The 26,836-nt window shown below is 44.5% G+C and overlaps 2 protein-coding genes across 2 annotated transcripts in view; both read right to left on the reverse strand.

Annotated features, from left to right (window-relative positions):
* LOC134021968 (NACHT, LRR and PYD domains-containing protein 12-like) overlaps positions 1-26,836 on the reverse strand; it is a 248,064-nt gene that overhangs the window by 133,114 nt on the left and 88,114 nt on the right.
* LOC134021978 (stonustoxin subunit beta-like) lies at positions 13,568-20,909 on the reverse strand. Its single transcript, XM_062463113.1, has 4 exons — positions 20,544-20,909; positions 17,918-18,091; positions 15,198-15,244; positions 13,568-14,683 (listed from the first exon to the last, which is right to left on the reverse strand). The coding sequence occupies exons 1-4, from the start codon at positions 20,729-20,731 to the stop codon at positions 14,142-14,144; spliced, it is 951 nt and encodes a 316-aa protein (XP_062319097.1). The 5' UTR covers positions 20,732-20,909; the 3' UTR covers positions 13,568-14,141.

The following is a 26,836-nucleotide window of genomic DNA, read 5'->3' on the forward strand; positions in this document are numbered from 1 at the left end:
GGCTCTCTTGCTGCTCTCAGCCTCTGAGGAATGTCGCCCCCCAGTGGTGTGGAGAGGACATTCTGGATCTTTAGTCTCAGAGGTCCCTCACTTCCAGTGTGTCAGTGAGAGTAACGCCCTGGATCTGGCTCTAGTGCATGAACACTGTTTTAGACTTCTGCACATCATGTTCATAGTTTTCACGTGACGTCACGTTCTAAGGGACACGCCCACTTGGAGGGAAACCCCCCCCCCCCTCCCAACACCCCTCTTTATCACTCAGTGAGTTAGACCCCCCCCTCCCAACACCCCTCTTTATCACTCAGTGAGTTAGACCCCCCCCCTCCCAACACCCCTCTTTATCACTCAGTGAGTTAGACCCCCCCCTCCCAACACCCCTCTTTATCACTCAGTGAGTTAGACCCCCCCCTCCCAACACCCCTCTTTATCACTCAGTGAGTTAGACCCCCCCCTCCCAACACCCCTCTTTATCACTCAGTGAGTTAGACCCCCCCCCTCCCAACACCCCTCTTTATCACTCAGTGAGTTAGACCCCCCCCTCCCAACACCCCTCTTTATCACTCAGTGAGTTAGACCCCCCCCCTCCCAACACCCCTCTTTATCACTCAGTGAGTTAGACCCCCCCCCTCCCAACACCCCTCTTTATCACTCAGTGAGTTAGACCCCCCCCTCCCAACACCCCTCTTTATCACTCAGTGAGTTAGACCCCCCCCTCCCAACACCCCTCTTTATCACTCAGTGAGTTAGACCCCCCCCCTCCCAACACCCCTCTTTATCACTCAGTGAGTTAGACCCCCCCCCCTCCCAACACCCCTCTTTATCACTCAGTGAGTTAGACCCCCCCCCCTCCCAACACCCCTCTTTATCACTCAGTGAGTTAGACCCCCCCCCTCCCAACACCCCTCTTTATCACTCAGTGAGTTAGACCCCCCCCCTCCCAACACCCCTCTTTATCACTCAGTGAGTTAGACCCCCCCCCTCCCAATGTTGCACCCCTGAAAACAGGAGAAATAATCACGAGAGTGATTTGTACTTGTTTCTCTCTTGCAGGGGTTTATTGCAATGAAGTTAACACACTTGTATCAACATTTCAAATGTCCGACCTTGGAACAACAACATTGACCAAATAATTTCACATATAATATACAACAAATATCAAAATAGTCTTCCACCACATTGTCTGTACTGGCCCACAATGGCGGAGCGCAGGTTCATGGGCACAGAAAACGTGGTGTCCCTACTCTCAAAATATACACACAAAAACTTAACTTAGCTTAGTTAAAATAACTTGGTTCAATGCAAAACGTCTCAATTACGGGTGACAAGTGCAAAACGTCTCAATTACAGGTGACAAGAAAACAACAATTGGTAACGTTTACCTGAAAACAGGAGAAATAATCACGAGAGTGATTTGTACTTGTTTCTCTCTTGCAGGGGTTTATTGCAATGAGCAGAAACAACACGGAAATCCCCTAGTGGCGGGTAAAAGACATAAGCAATCGATAAAGAACACAGGATTCAGGCATTCTGGCTGATAACCGATAATATGACTGAAATGACCTGAAAACAAAACGACATACTTATCTAACATGAAAAATAACGAACAATTCTTTACCTTGAGGCTTCTGTGAATTCACATTTATTGTAAACCTATTTTAACCATTGTCTTTTAAAGCATGAAATCACTTTATGAAATACACTGCTGTATAAAAGAAAACTATACTATTCTAACCTATCACACTCTCCCCCACTTGAAAAATGTCGTCTCGACATTGTACCAAAAAGAAATTTCTTCAGAGTCCATGTTTACTCATTAGTCCGTCAACAGAAGAGCAAACCATCCACAGGTTGGAACTGAAGACTATAGTCCATAAACAGTCCATTTTCTGCATTCATAATCCAAAAGGAACAAACGTAGTTTTGACGACAGTCTCTCGTACTAGGTCGTCCATGGCAAAAAATGTCAACTCAAGTTTGTTGTAATCCATACATACCAAACGGCTGGGCGTAGTATGGCTGTAGAGCTGGAAACCATGGCACCAAACCTGGACACACAGGATGCAGTGATGGGGCAGGCTGGACACTGAAGCAGGATGGAGTGCCCAGGTGGTCGTAGGTCATCCGTCTCGGCGGGTGTCTCTCTCGTTGAGGTCGCTGGGGCGATGGCTCCTCTGGTCCCTCAGGAGCAGCAGGCGATGGAGGGGCCGGTGGATCACCATCCGCAGAATCCGTCTCCTCACTGGTTGTCTCCACAGCAACAGGGTCAGGAACGTCGCGTTGGTCTCCACCAGGGGGCTCTGGCGATGCGGCAGGTGCTGGTTCTGGAAGCTGATGTCTCACCGCCGGAGGTTCTCTCAATATTTCAACGGAAGAGTCTGATGGCTGGAACACAGGATGCTGAGGTGGTGCATAGTAAAAGCTGTACTCATCACCACTCTCCTCATTGTCAGACACAGGGTTGTCTCGAGCAGGTTTGCTTCTGTTTTTGTGTTTTGCAGCATTGTCTTTATCAGGGTCACGTTCAAAAGGTAAGTGGTCACATGACATGAGTAAGTTTCTGTGTAGCACTCTAGAGCGTCCTTTGCCTCTCTCTGGTCTTACTTCATAGATTGGGAGATCTGGACCCATTTGTCTGACTACTGTGTGAATAGTGTCTTCCCAATAGTCTCTTAGTTTCCCTGGGCCTCCCCTTGGTGACAGGTTTTTGACCAAAACTCTCTCGCCAGGCTGTAACACAGAACTCCTCACTTTGGTGTCATAATGTCTTTTGCTTTTATCAGCAGCTTTCTTGGCATTTTCATTTGCTATGGCATATGCTTCTTCCATGCCTTTTCTCCATTTTTCAACATAGTCTCTGTGGTCATGAAAACTTGAATCCGAATACAGTCCAAAGAGCATGTCAACTGGTAATCTGGGTGACCGTCCAAACAGTAGATAAAAGGGGGAATAACCAGTTACTTCACAGCGTGTACAGTTATACGAGTACATCAACTTGTTGATCGATTCCTTCCAGTTCGACTTTTGTGTTTCCGTTAGCGTCTTAAGCATTTGTAACAATGTCCTGTTCATACGCTCAGCTTTGCCATTCCCCATTGGATGATAGGGCGTCGTTCTAGAGCCTGCTATGCCACTGAGTTTCTTGAGCTGCGTGAATAGCTGATTTTCAAATTCACCGCCTTGGTCGTGGTGAATGCGAGAAGGAAAACCAAATTTCAGGGCATAGTCGTTGAATACAAGGTTTGCTGCAGTTTTCCCTGACTTTGACGTTGTGGCATAGGCTTGTGCAAAGCGTGTGAAGTGGTCAAATATATTTGACCACAAATATATCACTAAAATATATTCATAACCGCCTTTGCATTTGTCAAGATGTAAAAAGTCTATACACACAAGTTCAAACGGCTGTGTGGTTACAATATTGGATAAAGGTGCTCTTGTGTCACGACTGGGCTTTTTCTGTTTGACACAGGAACAAACTTTGGTCACATAATGCTCAATGTCTGACTGCATGTATGGCCAAAAGAAGCGATCACGTACTAGGGAAACTGTGCGGTCAACTCCTTGATGACCCAGGTTGTTGTGCAGTTCTTCAAACACTGTCTTTATGAACTGTTCTGGCAGGACTAATTGTTTGCGGGCAACTGTGGTTCTGTATAGGAGACCATCACTGTCTAGTACTAGCTTGTCCCATTCTCTGAGCAGACATTTGGTTTTTGGACTGAATGTTTTCAGCTCTTTGGTCAGTGGCTTTGAACCTGACTGTTTACACTGTAATACAGGGCCTATAACAGGATCAGTCTTTTGTGCTTGGCTTAACTGTCCTTTCGGTATGGGTGTGAATGATGCTTCAGCTGGCTCACCTTGTGCTGTGACCAACATGGCTGTTACTGACAATGTCCATGTGGCCGGAGTGTCATTTTGCACCTCAATGGCTTGAATAGCAGCTGAAATAGAGTCAGGTGCAAGTTCTACTGAACAGTCTCTCATTAATGTCTCTACATCTAGAGGCATTCTGGATAAAGCATCAGCATCACCATTTTCCTTTCCTGGTTTGTACTTAATAGTGAAGTGAAAGTCAGCAAGCTCAGCAACCCATCTAGAAGTTGTTGCGTTAAGTTTAGCAGTGGACAAAATGTATGTTAGCGGGTTGTTGTCAGTAAACACAGTGAATGTTGGGGCATAGTATAAATAGTCTCTAAATTTGTCAGTGATAGCCCACTTCAAAGCTAAAAACTCTAGCTTGCCTGCGTGAAAATGGTAGTTCTTTTCAGCTGCTGTTAATGTGCGGGAGCCATAAGCAATAACTCGCAGCTTACCAGTTTGTCTTTGGTACAACACTGCACCTAGTCCCTTGTGTGAGGCGTCAGTGTGTACGATGAACGGCTGAGTGAACTCCGGGAAGCCGAGCACCGGTGGGTTGAGCAAACAGTCTATTAGTTCCTCGAGTGCACTTTGGTGTTGATCAGTCCACAATATTTGAGTTGTTGAGGGCACAACTGGACTGGATTTCTTCTGTTTTCTCTTTGTCACTTTTAAGTTGTCTGTGTCTTTTTCGGCTTTCAACAGTTCATACAGACAGCTTGCTTTTCTGGAAAAGTCTTTTATGTACTGTCTATAGTATGACAGAAGGCCTAACATTTTTCTGAGCTGCCCAATGTTTTGTGGGTTGATGTCTTTGAGTGCTCTTACTGCGTCAAAATCTGCGGGATCAACTTTACTGCCCTCAGCTGACACTATTCTGCCTAAATAGCGTACTTCAGCTTTAAAGATGTCACACTTACTTGGCTTAAGTTTGATACCAACGTTTCTTAGCCGCTGGAGAACTTTTCTCACATCCTCCACATGATCATTGAAGGTTTTGCTGTAGACTAATGTGTCATCCAGGTACGGGATGCATATGTTGTCACGAAGTCCCTCCAAGCACTCTTCCATACAGCGTTGAAATGCTGCAGGAGCATTCATCAGTCCAAAGGGGATGCGTATCCACTCATAGAGTCCCCAGGGGGTCACAAAGGCAGTGAGTGGCCGGCTTTCCTCTGACATGAACCCCTGGTGGTACGCTTTTCCCTGATCCAACAGTGAAAACCAAGAGTTTCCACCTAAACTGTCCATAATGTCCTGAACACGAGGGATTGGCTGGCGGTCAGGATGAGTTTTTCTATTCAAGTCCCTGTAGTCTATGCGCAGTCTTAAAGTTCCATCCTTTTTTCTAACACACACAACTGGTGAGGACTATGACGAGTTTGACTTTTTGACCCAGCCTTGTGCTATTAGATCATGTAAGTAACTTTTCATCTCTTGATAGAGTGGGCGTGGCACTGACATACAGTTAGGTCCATAAATATTTGGACATTGACACAATTTTCATCATTTTGGCTCTGTATACCACCACAATGGATTTGAAATGAAACAATCAAGATGTGCTTTAAGTGCAGACTTTCAGCTTTAATTTCAGGGTATTTACATCCAAATCAGGTGAACGGTGTAGGAATTACAATACATTTTATATGTGGCCCCCCCCTTTTTAAGGGACCAAAAGTAATTGGACAATTGGCTGCTCAGCTGTTCCATGGCCAGGTGTATGTTATTCCCTCATGGGAGTTCGTTATTTCATTGACAAGGAGCAGATAAAAGGTCTAGAGTTCATTTCAAGTATGGTATTTGTGTTTGGAATCTGTTGCTGTCAACTCTCAATATGAAGTCCAAAGAGCTGTCACCATCAGTGAAGCAAGCCATCGTTAGGCTGAAAAATCAAAACAAACCTATCAGAGAGATAGCAAAAACATTAGGTGTGGCTCAATCAACTGTTTGGTACATTCTTAAAAAGAAAGAACGCACTGGTGAGCTCAGCAACACCAAAAGACCCGGAAGACCACGGAAAACAACTGTGGTGGATGACAGAAGAATTCTTTCCCTGGTGAAGAAAAACCCCTTCACAACAGTTGGCCAGATCAAGAACACTCTCCAGGAGGTAGGCGTATCTGTGTCAAAGTCAAAAATTAAGAGAAGACTTCACCAGAGTAAATACAGAGGGTTCACCACAAGATGTAAACCATTGGTGAGTCTCAAAACAGGAAGACCAGATTAGAGTTTGCCAAAAAACATCTAAAAGAGCCTGTACAGTTCTGGAACAACATCCTATGGACAGATGAGACCAAGATCAACTTGTACCAGAATGATGGGAAGAGAAGAGTATGGAGAAGGGAAGGAACTGCTCATGATCCAAAGCATACCACCTCATCAGTGAAGCATGGTGGAGGTAGTGTTATGGCGTGGGCATGTATGGCTGCCAATGGAACTGGTTCCCTTGTATTTATCGATGATGTGACTGCTGACAAAAGCAGTAGGATGAATTCTGAAGTGTTTCTGGCAATATTATCTGCTCAGATTCAGCCAAATGCTTCAGAACTCATAGGACGGCGCTTCACAGTGCAGATGGACAATGACCCGAAGCATACTGCGAAAGCAACCAAAGAGTTTTTTAAGGCAAATAAGTGGAATGTTCTGCAATGGCCAAGTCAATCACCTGACCTAAATCCAATTGAGCATGCATTTCACTTGCTAAAGACAAAACTGAAGGGAAAATGCCCCAAGAACAAGCAGGAACTGAAGACAGTTGCAGTAGAGGCCTGGCAGAGCATCACCAGGGACGAAACCCAGCGTCTGGTGATGTCTATGGGTTCCAGACTTCAGGCTGTCATTGACTGCAAAGGATTTGCAACCAAGTATTAAAAGTGACAATTAGATTTATGATTATGTTAGTTTGTCCAATTATTTTTGGTCCCTTAAAAAGGGGGGGGCCACATATAAAATGTGTTGTAATTCCTACACCGTTCACCTGATTTGGATGTAAATACCCTGAAATTAAAGCTGAAAGTCTGCAATTAAAGCACATCTTGATTGTTTCATTTCAAATCCATTGTGGTGGTATACAGATCCAAAATGATGAAAATTGTGTCAATGTGCAAATATTTATGGACCTAACTGTATATGCGCGTTTAACAGGCTCATTGTCTTTGAGTGAAATAGTCATTTTCAAGTCTTCAATACAGCCTATGTCATTGTCCGTTTTAGAGAAAGACTCACACTCATCTCTGAGCATTTGCTGCACGATTACTCTCCGTTCTTCACTGAGATGGCTGAGATCTACAGGTGGGTGCCAACTTTCACTAGAGCTACAGGGTGACTGTGTATCTGTGGGAGTAACTGAAGCTACAGTAGCTTTTTCAAACACCTGAGCAGGTAAGATGGAGGTAATAGTCTGCACTGTGCCCACTACTGTACGGCCTAACAGGACAATATCATGATCAGTTGGATTAGAGACATCAACACTTATGATAGGTAGCTTACCCTTTTTAACTTTAACCAAAGTGTCAAAGAACTCTAAATCATCTGGCCACTGCGGATTTAAATCTGGCTCAAACAACATAGTCATGTCTTCTTTAAATGGCTGTGCAGCTAGACGGCACTCAACAGGAATGTGACTTCGTTTTGGTACAGTAATACAGTCTCTCTTAGTTTTGACTTCAAACTCATCTACGGTATCTGCGCTGACAGCCTGAATGAAAGCTTTCACCTTGTTCCTTTTGAGGCTGGGGAATGCTTTTTTCACTGTGCTGTATACTTTTGCCTTTTCGGTCTTATTCAGGAGGTATTCAATGACATTGTAACCTATAATGGGGTGTGACAAGTAAGAACCTTTCATTACCAGCATGGGGATGATTATTCTCTCAGGTGGTTCAGCTCCGGAAATGAGTTGAAAAGTCGTCTCGATCCACCCGAGGTACGGCATGTTGGTTCCATTGGCTGCATTCAAACTCAGTTGAGTTGAGTCCATGAGCTCTGCAACATCTCTCAATTTTATATGTGGCAAATAGTCCTCTTTCCATCTCTCGTCGATGATTGACACTTGCGAGCCTGAATCCCACAGAGCCTGGAGTCTGTGGCCATCCAGGAGACACTCGACCAGGCATTGTCTGCCCACCAGAGATGTGACTTTGTGAGTGGTGTTTACCTGGGCTGGTGGCAGTGGAATATGGACAGTTTTATTTTCATGGTTTGTCTTTAACTCAATGCATTGTCTCTTGTGTTCATTCCAATGTTGCTTCTGGCATGTTCTTGAACAATAAAGTGTCTTTTTGCATGTTGAACACTGCCGCAGTGTATTATTTGTATGTTCTTGTTTACAGTTGGTACATTGTTGGGACTTGTGGTGGGCGATGGTTAACACTCGTCCCTTGGTGGTAACCATTGCCCGTTTAAATGTCTCTCTTGTTGTTGTCTTGTACCTCTGTTTCTGCATCCAGCTTGAAAGTGTTCTCCACTTCCACAGAAGTAGCAGTGTGTGCAGCGCTCGCTGGCTCCGGTTTGCTGGCAGGCGTGGCACTTCCTCTCACGACGAGCTGGACAACTTTGGTAGTGCTGCGCTGGATACTGAGGGGGTGGTGGTCTTTGGCGGGGACCCTGATAGCTATAAAACTGCATCTGCGGGTCTCTATCATACTGCATAGCTGGTGGAGGGGCATATGACTGAAGACTAGTCACTGGCTGCTGTAATGTCTCTTTAATTTGCGCTATCTCTGCACTGAGACCTTTAACCCTTGTGTTCTCCTCGGGTCGTTCTGACCCATCAGTCATTGTGACCCACCGTCGTATTGCGACAACTTTACCGCATACAAAAACAAAGTGAAGCATTTTCTTTTAACCGTCGGGCTGTCTCAGACCCCCCACATTGCGAAGGTTAAAAGAAAAGTATTTTTATTTGTTTTTGTATTGGGTAAAATTGGGTAAACACAATGATGGTTCGTTATGAACCTTTGGGTCATGTGACCCGAAGGCAGCACGAGGGTTAAGGGAGGCTACACCTATCTTAAGCTCTGCTAGTTCAGTAAACAGTTCAGAAGGAAATTTAGGCTTGACCTCTTTCACTGGATTCCTGACGGGCACTGTGTCATTTAACTCAACTGCACTCACACTTGTAGCTGACTGTGAGGCTAAACACCTTTTCTTGTTTTTTCTCTCGGTTTCATTAGCACAAGCCATATTTAACCTCTCTAGCAAGATCTCATCTGGGGTCCCAGGGTCTAACAATAGTGGTTGCATGTCTATTCTGACACTGTCACTCTGAAAGCCTGTAAGTATTGTGTGTAAGCACATACGCTGAACAAGAGCTGGGTCATACTTAAGCCCTGATTCTGACTCTTGTGAAGCAAACAATACTTTCTGTTTCAAATCTAGGACTCTCATAAGGAAAGTTTGTGCGGTCTCTTTGGGGTTCTGTACCTCTGAAGCAAGTTGTTTATAGAGTTCAGTGGCACTCTTCTCTTGGAAATGTGAGCGGAGAATGCGACGTAGAGTGGGCAAAGTAAGCTGGGCCTTTCCCTCCAGGTAGCTGCGTAGTTGTAGGCCTGGCAGAATGGCTCTAATGACAGAATCTACAATGTCCAGCTCTGAGTAGCCTCTGCTCAGTCCGTTTTCAATCTGGTGAGCAAGACTGGAAAATGTCAGTTTATCCTTTTGGCCCGGCTCGCCTATCTGGCCTGATATTTTAAAGTCCTTTTGCCAGTAGGGGCTTTGTTGCTTGTGATCAGGCACACTACTCACAGGGTGGTTACTTGTTTGAAACTGGAGTTGAGCCGCTGTGTTGTTGACTACCTTAACTGTCTCTGTTACCAGTGAAGTAGCAGTTGCTTGGTCTGTGTGCCCTGAATCACCTCTTTCATTTGTATCTTGGTCTTCATTTTCAGCTTTTATTATTTCAGCAATCTCGTCATTCAACAACAGTAGTTCTGACATTCCTTGATCCTCAAGTTCTTCCATTTCATCTCTTCCAATGTGCATCTGGATATGTGTTAGCAGAGACAGGCGTGTTCTTGTGCTGGCCTTTATTTTGTCTGCTATACCCAAGTACTCACAGATGGTCACTAAATGGTCTTTGGGCAAGGTGTGCACTTCACGCACAATTTGTTCTTGTAGTTGTTCCAGCATCGACATTGTGGCAGTAGACAGGAGGAACTTTTGCAGGTACAGGTGACGCTGAGGTGTATGGTCTTTGCAGCTCCTGATGATCTCTGGTTGGCCTCAGGACGCGTAGACTAGAACACAGCTGCCAGCTCTCCTTTACCACAAACCCCTCCTCGCTGTAGTCTGCCTGAGTAGTGTGGGGGGATTTAGCTGGTTTAAACTGCGGTGCACAGACTGTGTACACCAGACATCTAAACAGCCATCTCAGCGGTGCCTCCAAATGTTGCACCCCTGAAAACAGGAGAAATAATCACGAGAGTGATTTGTACTTGTTTCTCTCTTGCAGGGGTTTATTGCAATGAAGTTAACACACTTGTATCAACATTTCAAATGTCCGACCTTGGAACAACAACATTGACCAAATAATTTCACATATAATATACAACAAATATCAAAATAGTCTTCCACCACATTGTCTGTACTGGCCCACAATGGCGGAGCGCAGGTTCATGGGCACAGAAAACGTGGTGTCCCTACTCTCAAAATATACACACAAAAACGTAACTTAGCTTAGTTAAAATAACTTGGTTCAATGCAAAACGTCTCAATTACGGGTGACAAGTGCAAAACGTCTCAATTACAGGTGACAAGAAAACAACAATTGGTAACGTTTACCTGAAAACAGGAGAAATAATCACGAGAGTGATTTGCACTTGTTTCTCTCTTGCAGGGGTTTATTGCAATGAGCAGAAACAACACGGAAATCCCCTAGTGGCGGGTAAAAGACATAAGCAATCGATAAAGAACACAGGATTCAGGCATTCTGGCTGATAACCGATAATATGACTGAAATGACCTGAAAACAAAACGACATACTTATCTAACATGAAAAATAACGAACAATTCTTTACCTTGAGGCTTCTGTGAATTCACATTTATTGTAAACCTATTTTAACCATTGTCTTTTAAAGCATGAAATCACTTTATGAAATACACTGCTGTATAAAAGAAAACTATACTATTCTAACCTATCACACCAACACCCCTCTTTATCACTCAGTGAGTTAGACCCCCCCCTCCCAACACCCCTCTTTATCACTCAGTGAGTTAGACCCCCCCCTCCCAACACCCCTCTTTATCACTCAGTGAGTTAGACCCCCCCCCTCCCAACACCCCTCTTTATCACTCAGTGAGTTAGACCCCCCCCCCCTCCCAACACCCCTCTTTATCACTCAGTGAGTTAGACCCCCCCCCTCCCAACACCCCTCTTTATCACTCAGTGAGTTAGACCCCCCCCCCCTCCCAACACCCCTCTTTATCACTCAGTGAGTTAGACCCCCCCCCCCTCCCAACACCCCTCTTTATCACTCACAGTGAGTTAGACCCCCCCCCCTCCCAACACCCCTCTTTATCACTCAGTGAGTTAGACCCCCCCCCTCCCAACACCCCTCTTTATCACTCAGTGAGTTAGACCCCCCCCCCCTCCAAACACCCCTCTTTATCACTCAGTGAGTTAGACCCCCCCCCTCCCAACACCCCTCTTTATCACTCAGTGAGTTAGACCCCCCCCCTCCCAACACCCCTCTTTATCACTCAGTGAGTTAGACCCCCCCCCTCCCAACACCCCTCTTTATCACTCAGTGAGTTAGACCCCCCCCCCTCCCAACACCCCTCTTTATCACTCAGTGAGTTAGACCCCCCCCCCCTCCAAACACCCCTCTTTATCACTCAGTGAGTTAGACCCCCCCCCCCTCCCAACACCCCTCTTTATCACTCAGTGAGTTAGACCCCCCCCCCTCCCAACACCCCTCTTTATCACTCAGTGAGTTAGACCCCCCCCCCTCCCAACACCCCTCTTTATCACTCAGTGAGTTAGACCCCCCCCTCCCAACACCCCTCTTTATCACTCAGTGAGTTAGACCCCCCCCCTCCCAACACCCCTCTTTATCACTCAGTGAGTTAGACCCCCCCCTCCCAACACCCCTCTTTATCACTCAGTGAGTTAGACCCCCCCTACCAGGTAGAGAGGAGGTCAGGGGGAGAGGGGATCACACTAGACACACACAGTGTATATTCAAGTGGGTAATAGTGTCCCATTACTGGTTCTAAATGTAGTGTTTTCATTGTGTACATGTGTGTGTGTACATGTGTGTGTGTACATGTGTGTGTGTGTGTGTGTGTAGGACCACTGGGTCACCAACGAACACACAGCATGTCTTCTATCATCCTGTATAAAACACCTTTATTTCTCCTTATTTAGGCAGTAAGACACTATTTAGTTCATCACATTCAGTGATCAAAGACAGGATTGTTGTTTGTCAACAATGAAAACACAACAAACATTCTACACACACCAATATTTACAAACACTCTGGGATATCAATTACAACTGTATACAGTTCAATCTTCAATGACATCTATGTGAGCACAGTGTGTGAGAGTGTGTGTGGGCTATTCTACCTGACACAGGGACACTGAGGAGTCATCATAAACCCTGAACCCAGGATAGAGGGGCTCAGTGAATGTGCTGTGGAATGTGTGCAGGTGGGTCAGTGTGTCAGAGGAGACTGTGTAGAAGGACAGAGTGCCGGCCGGCCAGTCCAGATACACTCCTACTCTGTGGGAGCTGGAGGGGGGGGCAGGTATGACAGTGCTATTCATATTGTGCCAGGCAGAGTAACTGTCATCACTACACTCCAGACTCCAGGACTTGTTATTGTATCCAAGCCTACAGTCATCACCCCTTCCTCTCTAGGGAGGGAGGGTGGGGGGAGAGAGTAGGGAGGGAGGGTAGGGAGGGTGGGGGGAGAGAGTAGGGTGGGAGGGTGGGGGAGAGAGTAGGGAAGGAGGGTGGAGGGAGGGAGGGTGGGGGAGAGAGTAAGGAGGGAGGGTGGAGGGAGAGAGTAGGGAGGGAGGGTGGGGGGAGAGAGTAGGGAGGGAGTAGGGAGGGAGGGTGGGGGGAGAGAGTAGGGAAGGAGGGTGGGGGGAGAGAGTAGGGAGGGAGGGTGGGGGGAGAGAGTAGGGAGGGAGGGTGGGGGGAGAGAGTAGGGAGGGAGGGTGGGGGGGAGAGAGTAGGGAGGGAGGGTGGGGGAGAGAGTAGGGAGGGAGAGTAGGGAGGGAGGGTAGGGAGGGAGGGTGGGGGAGAGAGTAGGGAGGGAGGGTGGGGGGGCGAGAGTAGGGAAGGAGGGTGGGGGGAGAGAGTAGGGAGGGAGGGTGGGGGGAGAGAGTAGGGAGGGAGGGTGGGGGGGAGAGAGTAGGGAAGGAGGGTGGGGGGAGAGAGTAGGGAGGGAGGGTGGGGGAGAGAGTAGGGAGGGAGGGTGGGGGGGAGAGAGTAGGGAGGGAGGGTGGGGGGGAGAGAGTAGGGAGGGAGGGTGGGGGGGAGAGAGTAGGGAGGGAGGGTGGGGGGGAGAGAGTAGGGAAGGAGGGGATCACACTAGACACACACAGTGTATATTCAAGTGGGTAATACTGTCATATTACTGGTCCTAAATGTAGTGTTTCCAGTGTGTGTGTGTGTGTGTGTGTACATGTGTGTGTGTGTGTGTACGTGTGTGTGTGTCTATAGGGCCACTGGGTCACCAACAAACACACAGCATGTCTTCTATCATCCTGTATAAAACATCTTTATTTCTCCTTATTTAGTCACTAAGACACTATTTAGTTCATCACATTCAGTGGGACTGAGATCAAAGACAGGATTGTTGTTTGTCAACAATTAACCCGTTAAGGAGCAGCATCACACGTGTGCGATAGTTCGAAAGCCCCACAGAGTAACGTCACACGTGTGATTCTGAACATTCCTACCGACTATTTTCCGATAGACAAAAACGACATGACAAACGCTGTAGTATGGCTTCAAAATGTACAATTAGGAGGCTAACAAGTAACACTAGCAGGTAGTAGCATTGCTACGAGTATTATGCTAGGTTGCTAGGTAACGGAAGCTAACTAAAGCTAGCTTCCGTTTTGGAAAAATAACTCACTCTGGTGGAAGCGTCGGTAATATTTAGAGATATTAATAATATTTAATATCAGTAATATTTACATCTAAAAGGTTAAAACAAAACAAACATTCTACACACACCAATATTTACAAACACTCTGGGATATCAATTCCAACTGTATACAGTTCAATCTTCAATGACATCTATGTGAGCACAGTGTGTGAGAGTGTGTGTGGGCTATTCTACCTGACACAGGGACACTGAGGAGTCATAATAAACACAGAACCCAGGATAGAGGGGCTCAGTGAATGTGCTGTGGAATGTGTGCAGGTGGGTCAGTGTGTCAGAGGAGACTGTGTAGAAGGACAGAGTGCCGGCCGGCCAGTCCAGATACACTCCTACTCTGTGAGAGCTGGAGGGGGGGGCAGGTATGACAGTTCTCTTCTTATTGTGCCAGGCAGAGTAACTGTTACCATCACAGTCCAGACTCCAGGACTTGTTATTGTATCCAAGCTCACAGTCAGCACCCTCTCCTCTCCTGCTGATTCCTTTATATGTCACTGCTATACCAACCCATCTTCCTCCTTCACTCCACTCTGCCTCCCAGTAACAGCGCCCAGACAGACCCTCTCTACACAGCACCTGTGCACAGTCCTCAAATCTCTCTGGGTGATCAGGATACGGCTGCTCCTCTCTCCTCCATGTCACCTTTCTGTTCTCCTCAGACAGAGAGAGGCGTCTGCATGCTGTGTTTGGGTCCAGTGTGAGCTCACAGGCATCTGATGGGGGAGACCAAGACACAATATATTACTGATCATCATCATTCACATTAGAATGTCTCCCTCTTCCTGCCCTCCCCCTTTCATTCTCTCCCCCCCCACCCCCCTGACCTCCTCCCCCCACCCCCCTTATCAACTCTCCCCCTCCCACCTTTTCCTCTCCCCCCACCCCCCTTATCTACTCTCTCCCCCCCACCTCCTCTCCCCCCACCCCCCTGACCTCCTCTCAGAAGAGGAGAGAGACGAAAGGGGAGAAGGAGATGAAGGGAGGGGTGGGAGGAGGAGAGGGTAGGGCAGTGGAGAGGGAAGGAAGCGAGGAGTGAGGGAAGGAGGGAGGGGGACAGGAAACACACAGCAGCTAGGGGAAGGGAGGGGGGGGAACAGGGGAGGGGGAGAGAGGGGAGGGTGAAGGGAGGGCACATACGTGTGTCCATTTCTGACAGTGTCAAAGTCACTAATGGTATTGTCCCTGTATGACCCTGTGTACCAGAACTAAGTAGCAGTCAATACTCACATTTCCTAAGACCAGGTTTGATCCAGCACTCTCCACCATGATCCACACTGTAGGGAGAAGCAGAGGAATGATGAGGAAATGACACCTCACCTGTTGCTACGTGACTAAAGTAAACATGTTGTTTCTATGTTTATCATCAGAGGTGTATTCCAGAAAACCCTGAACTCAGACTTGATGAACCCTGAGATGGGAAGCACAGAGTTATCGGTTCCAGAAGAGCTGATCTGAGTTCGTTTAATTCTAATTCACTGGAATTAGGAATTCTCATGCGTGCAGGCGAGTATGCAAACATTTTCTGAAAGGTAAACAACAACTGCAACAGCAAAAGAGAGACAATTGGTCAATGAGTACATTTCAATGCAGTCTATTTATTTGACATTTAACCACTTGTCTTACTACAGCTGGACAAGTGGTGGAACAATCCTATGGGCACAAAACACACTTGGCAGCAGCTGAAAATGAAATATAAAATCAGTTCAAACAGGTAGGGCATATTTTGCTTTGGCCTTCCCACCCCCTTTGCATGTCATGAGTTCTGTAATGTTGTACAATGTATGTGCCCATGTGCTGAGGTGTTTTCTCCTGTTCTCACACTGTACTCCTCTAGGAGCATAGTCTGGGGGTTGACTTTTTCTCTCATGTTTCTGCTGACATTTTCAAGGGGGCGCCGATAATGGCTGCCTCAGTCGGTATCTTTCGGCCAAAGTAAATTCCTTGTCTGTCATTGTCCCCTTCTGATTCAGACACATGATTGTTTTAATCATGTTTGACAGGATTAAACCAAGTACAAATCATTCAGTGGCTGTCTCAACTTGTGAGAATGCTGTTTTAACACATAAATGTTGTCTCACCTAATCCTGCTCAGTATATGAACATTGGACTTGTAGTGGACTAACAGAAAGAAGGCAGAGGAGGGCACCACCTCTGACAGAGGCAGAAGAGCTGGCTCTGAGCCAGAACGCTGGGCGACCAGCGGCTGAAGGCATCCCTGGAGGGAACTCATCCAAGCCTATCACCCCCGAGGACACAAGGGCCCACATAACATGTTAGTGTGTTTGTGGAGATTTCATTTGGGGGGTTCATTTCTCCCAAAGGTCATTGATGGTGTTACCTGCCTTGTTGAGCCTTCTGCCACAACAGAACCTCTTGCAGTTTAAGTTCTCAATATTGCAAAGACTGTGTACAGTACAGTAGAACAGAATGCTCTTCATCACAGAATGATACAGATATGTTGTCTGCTGCCACAGAGAGGGATTCAGAAAGACCTACAGAGGTATACATCTTACTGTATGGTAGCTACTGAGCTACACTGTTCTCTCCCCATGTACATTGTTTTGAGGTTCTTGTGTGGAATTATGGGTTTGACATGTACATTGACGTGATGAGAAAAAAGAATGAATGGTAAAACAACTGGCACATTCTTCTCCTTTATAACAGAGCATGACTGGGCATTACAAGGAGGAGCAGGGTTTCCCACAGAAAACGTGTTAGTTAAGGTGGTAGGGTTTGCCGTCAGACCGGGAGGGGGGGTTGTAGAGTCTAGCCTAATGTGTTCTGGGGGGAGGGGGGTCGTTTGTACGATAGACTAATGCATTCTGCAGAGAAGGTACTGTTTGGAATGAAAGGGAGCAAACAGGACAGAGTAACACGGCATTCATCTTTCTTTTTGTTTTGGACGACGTAGTTAAGGCGGCAGGCGTGTGTTGCTTAGGCGGCCGCCTTAACTGGAAAGTGCTGCGGGAAACCCTGAGGAGGGTCCATCAACCTCCACAGCACAGATTAACAGGGACATGTTCAGTAAATACCAGGTTAGCTCTGCATGGAAACTTCATGTCATCCTTATGTGTTATACGCAGTGGCGGTCCTAGCACATTTGGCGCCCCAGGCAAGTTTTTCCCTTACAGATGCAACCAAATTGGCCGCAATTTAGAGCCTCTCCATGTGGTCATTTTATATCAACTATTTATTCATTGAATTGAAAGAAAATGTGACATATTGTGTTATGTATCGTTATCGGGATATGAAAGGATCTATCAGGATATGAGATTTTGGTCATATCGCACAGCCCTACTGCAAACTAAAATACAACAGCACATTATTATCAGTAATACATTTAAAATGGGGAAAATGTGAATAATTGCTTTGCAGGTCAATTTAAGGTGTAGGCCCCTACATGTTCTGCCTGTGCCCCCAACATGTTCAGTTAGGGGCTACAGTGCTCCTAGTAAAACAAGTTAGTCTGGAGCCCTGGATGAGGAAAGGACACCCCATGTCTGATAGTTGCTTCAGGCTCGGCATGAGGGAGGAGAGGGAGAAATTCATGGTTTGTTAAACAAAAGCTGCCAGCAAGCAGGTTAGGTTAGTTACCATCAGTTACCGTGGTAACTTAACCAGAGTTTGTGTTTCCTCTCTTTCTGGAACAGAAAACCCAGAGTTTCCCTCATCTCAGGGTTAACAAACTCACTGTTTTCACTTCAACCCACTTTCTGGAATAGACCCCAGGAAATACAATTAGGATTGTAGCTATATAGTCATAATTGCACTAAAGGCTATTGTAGATTATATAGGGCTTCTCTCTTCCTAACCCACTCTCCTAAATAAACACGCAGTCTGTGATTGTATAATCATGAAATGCAAGGCCTATTAACATACTTGGATGTATATTCAGTGTTAAGCAACATTACATTAAGAGGTATATAAAAACACAAACATGTCCTTACTTGAGTTTCTCCAGTCTGCAGTGTGGATCCTCCAGTCCAGCAGAGAGCAGCTTCAATCCTTTTTCTCCTGGATGATTGTAGCTCAGGTTCAGTTCCCTCAGGTGGAAGGGGTTGGACCTCAGAGCTGAGGCCAGAGAAGCACAGCCTTCCTCTGTGACCAGACAGCCTGACAGCCTGTAGAAAGAGGATCAATGTTGTGACAGAATCCATCTGGGCCTCCAGAGTGAGTCAGCACAGAGGGGTTCATTTGGCAGGTGCTGTCATAGCTGCTCCTCCCCCTCATTAGACAGAGTGACCTTTCCCCCCAGTTCAGGAAGGTTAGGTTTGTGGTCAGTTTGGTGCTAGTAGTTCTATGGAACATCAGGACGTCTGCTACATGAAGCCAAACTTGACTTGAATGAACACAACAAATTAGTTGGGGCTATAGCCCCTATTCTTAAGCAGTACGAGACATAGAACATGGATCATATCTATCCACCATTGCAGAAAGCAATGTTCACGGCCACGTGACCTTTCCCTCTCTAAACCGAGTTCTATGACAGCTCGACGTAGATCATCATTGCCGCCGCTGCTTCAGAATTGTATTAAATATCACGATATCGAGGAGGATGAGCAACTGAACAGTGACAGGACGTGAATCACTCATGAAGTCATGACAACCTAATAAACAACAGCGACCAGCTACTTTCCCGACAAAGCCCTCTCCTGCTGCCTCTTTCTAGCTATTTTTAACTACCTCCCATTCCCCACACCCTGCCGCAGTCAACTAAAACGTAATTTATACAAATAAAGTGGTAAAATATCAGCCTACCTGCCGAACTTGTTCCACTGAGTTGGATTCCAACTGAAGAATATCCCCCTTCAGTCGCTCTGTAGCCTATTAGCTACAAAACGTCCTGGTTTAGCTATACCCTGAGAATTTTCTGTGGTAAACCTGAGGTAATTTGCTTCTAAATTACTGTAAAAAGCCTCAGTAAACGTATTTGTTCTGGACCGGCTACTAATAGACTTTAACTTTCAGATGGTACATTGTTCTCTAGCTTCGAATTTTCTGAGCAGATAGACATCTGGTTCCCTTCAGACGCCTTCAGGTAACAGTGTTCTTTTTAGCAACACGGACAACTGATACAGAGACAGAGATCACATGACAGGGCGTGCCATCAAACACTTCAGGCTATTGGACAATATAAGAAGTTCTTCTAAAAAATTAAAGGGGAAATTAAATGGAAGTGAAATTACCCAAAAGTATTCAAAAAACGTATCTAGCAAATACATATTTTTTTTAAATAACAGAGAATGCCTGTCAGTATTTATTTAACTATGTTAGGTCATTAGATAACCTGACTGCCTATTGGCTCTGCACTCCCTGCGAGAAGAGGAACTGCTATATTAGTATGCTGTTCATGGATTACAGATAATCATTTAACACCATCATGCCTATGTCTTTATATAGGCTATTTCAACATTTTATATTCTTTCCAAAATTCTAGTTTTAAGTTGTAACAGTCATGTTTGCATTCTGTGCTCTTAATGTTAGGACGCATTAGCAGGGCCAACCTCAATACATTGTATGGCCAATGTCACCTTTTGTGATCTGTGCAAAGGATCAATAAAAGACTGACGTTCTGTGTTCAACTTTCTTTCTTCCCTTTTTTAAAGAGCAGATATGTGTTTGAAATCTCACTCGGTATGGGGCATTTGGTTGACTCTCCCTGCATCTCAGATGGAATACTACCATCTTATGAAGTAAAGTATGTCAGAATAAATGTGAATAGCCAGTTCCATACATATATACAGTATATACAGTAGCATTATACATCAAGCACACTTTTCTTGCCATTCCTAATTTGAAACCCTTCATGTAGTGGAAGAGGCGTCAACCACAGGAACAACAGCCGCCAGATGCTAAACTCACTGCCCAGGTAAATGTACAATAATATGATGAATAGTATATCTTAACCCTTGTGTTGTCTTCAGGGTCAAACATGACTGCTATTATATTTAACAGCAGAGAAAACCCTCAAATAGTTCTTTTTTTAACTTCAAATGTCTTACTTTTCGTAGTGACCCTAACATTCATAAAAATACATCACAACAACCACAGACACACACGTACACAATAAGAAATTGAGATTATGTGTGCTACTGATTTAGGTTACAGTCTATAAAGGTGCTGAAGATGACAGTACCTCCATTTCTCTCTTTGCGAAAGCCATGACTGCACATTTCAGTGTTGTAATAAAACAAGTAGTGTTCACAGATTAAAGTCAAAATGTTTCCACTTTAAGGTTGAAAATTAAATTAAGCTGTATTGTATTACCCTTTGGGCAAGGGCATACAGATTGTTAACACTACCCAAAGAGACTGCAGTCGTGTTGCACATTCAGAAACAGTTGCATCAACATTTTCATTCTGTCTAAAATAAACAAAAACATGAAATAAAATATAAGCCAATCATTATGTACAGCATGTTTTAGAGTGTTTCAGATGCAGCAAATCTGCCTGTTTCTTATCAAACTAGTCCTCACTGATGACTAGAAGGCATATCTCATTCTTGGCATTAAGTTTATACCCAACTTGATGATGGTAACTTTACTAATGGCTCATGTAGAACATAAATACATACCTCAGTATCTCCAGTTTGCAGAGTTGGTTCCTCAGTCCAGCAGAGAGCAGCTTCATGCCGGCATCCTTCAGATCATTGTTACTTAGATCTAGTTGTCTCAGGAAGGAGGTTGACTTCAGAGCTGAGCTCAGAGAATCACAGCCTTCCTCTGTGATGTGACAGCCTGACAGCCTGTAGAAGGTTATCATTAGGGAGGGATCACAAACACTACTACCCTCTAGAGGTAGAAATAAAGAATATCAGTCTGATCATTTTCCTCTCAAACACGAAGGTTTGATCAGTCAGATGACTGTCTGTCCTGGTTGGTCAACTTTCCCTTTATCTTAAATGCAATACCATCCTTTAATATGTAGAACATTGTACATCCAGTTACATAGTAGTACAGTATTCCAATAATGTATTACATACTACATCCAGGAGCAGGTCTCTCAGTATACAAGGCACCTTTTGTGACCCATAACCTTTACTGCAGTGTTAGGGTGTTAACCACATGAAGCATGTGAAGCAGTACATTAGCAGAACAATACAAAACATACTTCCCAGGTCAACCTACAATAATATCATGGAGTAGTTTGTCTTATACACATTCCTGTCATACCCTGATCTGTTTCACCTATGTCATGTTTGTCTCCACCCCTCCAGGTGTCTCCCATCTTCCTTCCTACCCTCATTTATTCCTGTGTTTTCTGCTTGGGACCAGTTTTTGTTTGTCAAGCCTACAGAAGCCTTCCTTGTGTTTTTTCTACCTCCTTTAGTCTTTTCTGCCTCTTAGTTCCCTGCTTGGCCTCCTGCCTGCCCTGACTTAGTGATGGGGGAAACAAAGCTTTCCGAAGCAACAAGCTATTTGAAACAATTGTGTCACAAAAGTATCGTTTTTTCGAAGCGTTTGATACATCGTCTCCATAGGGACACCTGCTGGTCAGTTCATGGTATGGCAACTGTATCGAGAGATTGAAGGAATAGAGTGACGTCAAGTCCTCGGACGTTAGTCTCACAATCGTCATCAATTTGATATATAAAGGTTATGTGACAAATGTTTCGATGTGCAGGTGTCAAAAATATATGTTGTTGTATTATAAACAATGTAACGTCTTTGCTCATTTACATTCATAACATTTATTTTTAGGTTCTGATAGCATTATTCACATGTGAAGTCAGGTTGAGTATGGCCTTCTGGTAAAAGCGCTGCCCTTCAGTCTAAAAGAGTGAGTTTGAAACTGCTGACCTTGTTTTAGTGGAAGTATATGCTAAATGAATATTTATGATTTGATATTGTAGACTAGCGGCTAAGGTTTTGGAACATGCTTTTGCAACCGTGAAAGGGATGGCCACATTTGAAGGCTGACTAGAGAAAGATGTATGTGTTTGTGCACCTACTCTTTCACATCTGTATATATCTCTGTCTATGTAGCTCTGGCAATCTATCTGTATCTCTGGCTCTGTCAATGAATGTATTCTATAGCGTCCGTAAATATGTATACTCTCTATAACCTATGAATATTAGTGATTTCTGATGTCTTCAGCGTTTGAATACAACGCTGTTTGTCTCGGACTGTAGCACGACACTGTCATCTGCTCGTGTGACGTCCGAAGCTTCGACAGGTGATCACATGTTTTTTGCCCATTTGAAGCCACGCTCGACACGTTTGTGTCGGTATCAATTGACTCGAAAGGTCGATACCTTTCGATACTGAGCCCAGAGAAGCACTGCCTTCCTCTGTGATGTGACAGCCTGACAGCCTGTAGAAGATTATCATTAGGGAGGGATCACAAACACTTTTTATTGTTACCTCTACTCTTGATGCATGATGATGCTTTGCTTATGGTCTGCACCTCTTCTTCAACACCGACCACCTCTGGAAGAGTGGAACTCTCACTGAATTGCTCCTACCAAGCTTTCTTAAATGTTTTAACCATAAGTTTCCCTGAGAGTTTGTCCTTGTCTTTCTTGAGGGTTTAGGTTGGTTTAGGTCCAGTTCTATGGGTGTGTGTGAAGCCCTCTGCGACATTGCTTGAAAAAGGGCTATACAAATAACATTTGACTTGAACACAATGACACAGTAGCCAGTAACCAATGTGAAAAATGAACCTGCCTGAGAAGCTGATTTTACTAAGCTGGATTGTACTGAAATATTCCAAAAACTATCCTGTCTATTGTATACTGAGACATCATGTGATCTTCCTGAGGTATTTCTAAATCATATAATGTGAAATTTCAGTGAATCTTTTGTTCTAGACTGTCTAGTGTCTTTTTGAGCTAATCAGATCACAATTCCCTTGGTACTATGATCAATACTAGGTTTAGTATCTCCTATTATCATGGCACTGTTGTACTGACATGATCAAACTATCAATGAATATATGACACTGTTCAGGAATGGTTAGCTTGATTGTGTTATTGTGACATGAAACTTAAAAGATTAATTCACCAGTTAGATACAATAACACAATACATCCTTTCAAATGATGTATTGTGTTATTGTATCAACGAGTAAATGGCTCGTTATACCATTTGTGTTATATGGTTATTCAGTTATTCCAAAATAAAACAAAACAACGGAATCCAAGCATTTCCCCATAATCCGATTCTGACATCCGAAATGGACAAAACGATATTACGAGCCTATTTCATCTTTTGCAGATATCAGCATAAAGGATATGGAATAATCAAAACATCGATTAATGGCTGGTTATACCATTTGTGTTATATGGTTGTGTCATTTAAAAAAAAAACCGAAACAACCAAAAACAAGCCGTTATACTTAAATGTGTGTTCGACTTACTAAAGTGACAAAACGATATTACGGCCCTATTTTGCATTTATCAACACGGGTTTCAAAATAGAAAAACCAATGGCCACAAGGTACACGGACCTATTTGCTGGGGCATATTTTGAAAATTAAATCTCAAATGTCTATTTCTTTTTCATTTTAATTAAGTGAAAGATTGAGCACTCTTGAAGAAGAAAATTAAAATGCAAATAGGATGATTGATTACTAATTTCATTTATGAGTCAAATAATGCAGCCACATTCTTAAAATGCAAATGCATTTCTGGAAATGCATTTGCATTGGAATTTTGGTAACGATTTGCTTCCATAGGTTACTTCTACCTGGAACAAAATGTGATACCAGCAAAATATTTCCAAACACAGTCATATTCTGTAAAGAAAGTGTTACTTCAACAATAACAAAAAACGTGTCCCTCTAGTATTTTGAAATAACAATCTTTAATCCAGTCTGGTTGTCTTTGAATTCGCTGGCTCCTATTTTGAACACTTTCACTTGGAGCAGTCTCCGCCGGCCTCTGTTCGTCTGCTGGAAGAGTGAATGTCTCTGGCAGCACAGACAGGCGCCAAGCATCCCACGTTCTCCCATCCGTCAGTGTATAGCTGTGAGCTCCTTTCTGCTGTGTCACTTTATGAGGCTCACTGAACTTTGACTTTCCTTTCTTGACATGCACAGGGTTTCTTACATGCACAAGACTTCCTGGGTGCAATTTAGGAGTCTTAGCACGTCTCTTGGCATCAGTGTACTCTTTCATGTGTAACTGATTCTTTGCAGCTGTCTCTTAGTTCCTGGTCCTGAACAGTGGTGAGCTTTGGCTTGACAAAGAGGTTGGTTCTCATCTATCTTCCATACAGGAGCTGGAAGGGTGACGTCCCTGTGGTCGCATGTAGTGGAGCTCTATAAACTGGAAGGAATTCAGTGACGTGAGTTTTCCACCGAATTTTCTCTCTCTGTGCTGTGATGATGCTTTCTTTACACCGTTTAGTCTCTCTACAACTCAATTTCCTCCAAGAAAGAGGACATTTCTGACGATGTTAGCTGTGGGCTATTATCTGTCACCACAGCCATGGGGTTTCCTTTTTCACTAAACACGGTGCTCATAAAACGTCATATCACTGTAGTTGTTGTACATTGTGGAGCAAAACACACCTCTGGCCACTTAGAATAGTACTCCATCATAGTAATAGCAAACTTACAGTCAACAGGACCCCTTTCAAATGGGCCCAAAATGTCCAGTGCAAGTCCCTTTGCCTTTGCTGTCTTATCATTCAACTGTCAGGACACACAGGTGGTAATGACACACTGCTCCAGTGCATCCATCTTAGGCCACCAGTACAGGTCTCTGAGTCTCTGTTTTGTATGGACGATGCCTTGATGGCTCTCGTGTGCTCGGTGTACCATGTGAGAACGTAGCCTTACTGGCACCACTATTCTGTGACTCCCTCTCAGAATAAGTGACTCTTACATGGAAAGTTCCTTCCTAATTTGGTAGTAAGGCATCATGTCTGTCGGCAGGCCTTTGGATGACGCAGGCCACCCTATGGTCATGTAGACTTGCAGCTTACGTAGCTCTGGACAGGAGAAGCAGGCATCCATAAAGTCAGACTTATGGTGTGTCCCAGGTAGGTCAGGTTTTTCTGGTAGTATTTACACTTCGCTGTATTCAGATGTAGTCCAGCGTCATGTAACCTGTAGAGTACCGCTTTCAGGCGAGTTTCATGATCAGCACGGCAAGATGAGTAGACAATGATTTCATCACAAACTCCAGGTAGACCTTGCGGCACTATGGACATCCTTTTCTGAAATGCTGAGATGCTAGTCCATAACAAGCTCGCTTGTATCTGAAAATGGGTTATGAAGGCAGTCAGGTCTCTGCTGTCCTCATGTAGAGGAACCTGGTAGTAAGCATTTGTGAGGTCGATGGTGGAGAACATGGTTTCTCCCCTGAGTTCTGAAAAGAGCTCCTCCGTGTGAGGAATGGGGTAACAATCAGTTACCACCGCCTTGTTGGGCTCCCTGAGGTCCGTACACATCCGTATTCTTGTTGAGCTCTTTCATTGAGTCACAACGATTGGCGACACCCAGGGAGAAGGGTCTATCTTCTCGATGATGTCAGCGTCTAGCAGAAGTTTTAATTCAGCCGAAACAGCATTCCTGACAGAGAAGGGCAGCCTCCTATATCTGCTGCATAGGTTTCACATAATCTCTTACTTCTACTTTCTGCACTAAGTTTTTCACACAGCCCATGGTAGGTAGAGGTGAAGCTGTAGGGGCAGGCAAGGGTGGAACCACTATTTCTCTCACTGTCTGTTCTGATCTGAGTTTTACTCTGTTTCCCACAATGACCATTTTCAGTGCCTGGATTAAGTCTAACCTAAGCAGTGGTGAACCTGATTCTACAATGTAAAATGAGGCTGGAGCAGAACATTTATCATGTATCCATTTGTTTCCGGTTGTCCCAATACTGGGATTCCCTGTCTTGAGTACGTCACCAGAGGAATCTCAGCTTGTTTCAAGGGTATGTCACAGAATGAGTTCTCATAGACCTCAGCAGGCAGCAATGACACTGATGATCCAGTATCCACTATCATCTGGAATGGTTGCATATTAGGCAATGTGCCTCATTCTACAGTGCACATTATTTTCTTATCTTTTGGGACAGTATATTTTAGAAATATCACCGTCAGCTCAGGAATAACCACCTCCCTCACCTCATGTTTTTGACCTGAGCGGCACACTTTAGCAAAATGTCCAGTCTTTCCACATGATTTGCATATTTTGTTTGCGGCAGGGCATTTTGTGAAGTTTGCCAGGTGCTTATCCGAGTCACATCGGTAACATTTTTGTGTACATTTAGAATTTGTTTGACATTTTCTTGAGTTACCTGTTCTGTTCGGACGTTTCTGTTTCTTCTTTGGCAGCGTATTCATCTCCCTCACCGGCACTCCACTGTTTGAGAGTTCACTTGCATTGTGTGTGGCTGATTCCACTTGATTAGCAATCTGTATGGCTTTATCCAGAGAACGTTTATCTTCTAACAGCAAACGTTCACGTATGCGTCCACTGAAGGCTAAAGTGTTTTTCTCTCTCTATTTTTTTTTAAAGAATGACAATAAAATCTATCTAGATAAACTACGCTGGGCCTGCTGAACCTATACCTCTTCCACAGATACTGGTCAGGGAAGCATTACTTCTGTTTCTGAAGACCCGTTGGGCTGGTGGGATAAATCTTTCTCTTTGTCTTTGTATAATCTGAGCACCTTCATCCACAGGGTTGTCAAAGAACGGATACGCCATAATTGATTATAACTTGTCAAAACCCACTGCTTAGTTTAGGCCTTATTTTATGTCAATTAACCAATGACTTTTGAAAACAGTTAAAGTGACATGATTTCTTAACTTGTTTATTTAAATTAATACATTCTTTGGAGATGAAGTAAACACGTAAAGTCTGCACTTATGTTTCCGAACATGGACAGAACAGAAGTGCTTTGTGCACTGGAA

The sequence above is a fragment of the Osmerus eperlanus genome, chromosome 6, assembly GCF_963692335.1.
Source record: "Osmerus eperlanus chromosome 6, fOsmEpe2.1, whole genome shotgun sequence".
Classification (NCBI taxonomy): Eukaryota; Metazoa; Chordata; class Actinopteri; order Osmeriformes; family Osmeridae; genus Osmerus; species Osmerus eperlanus.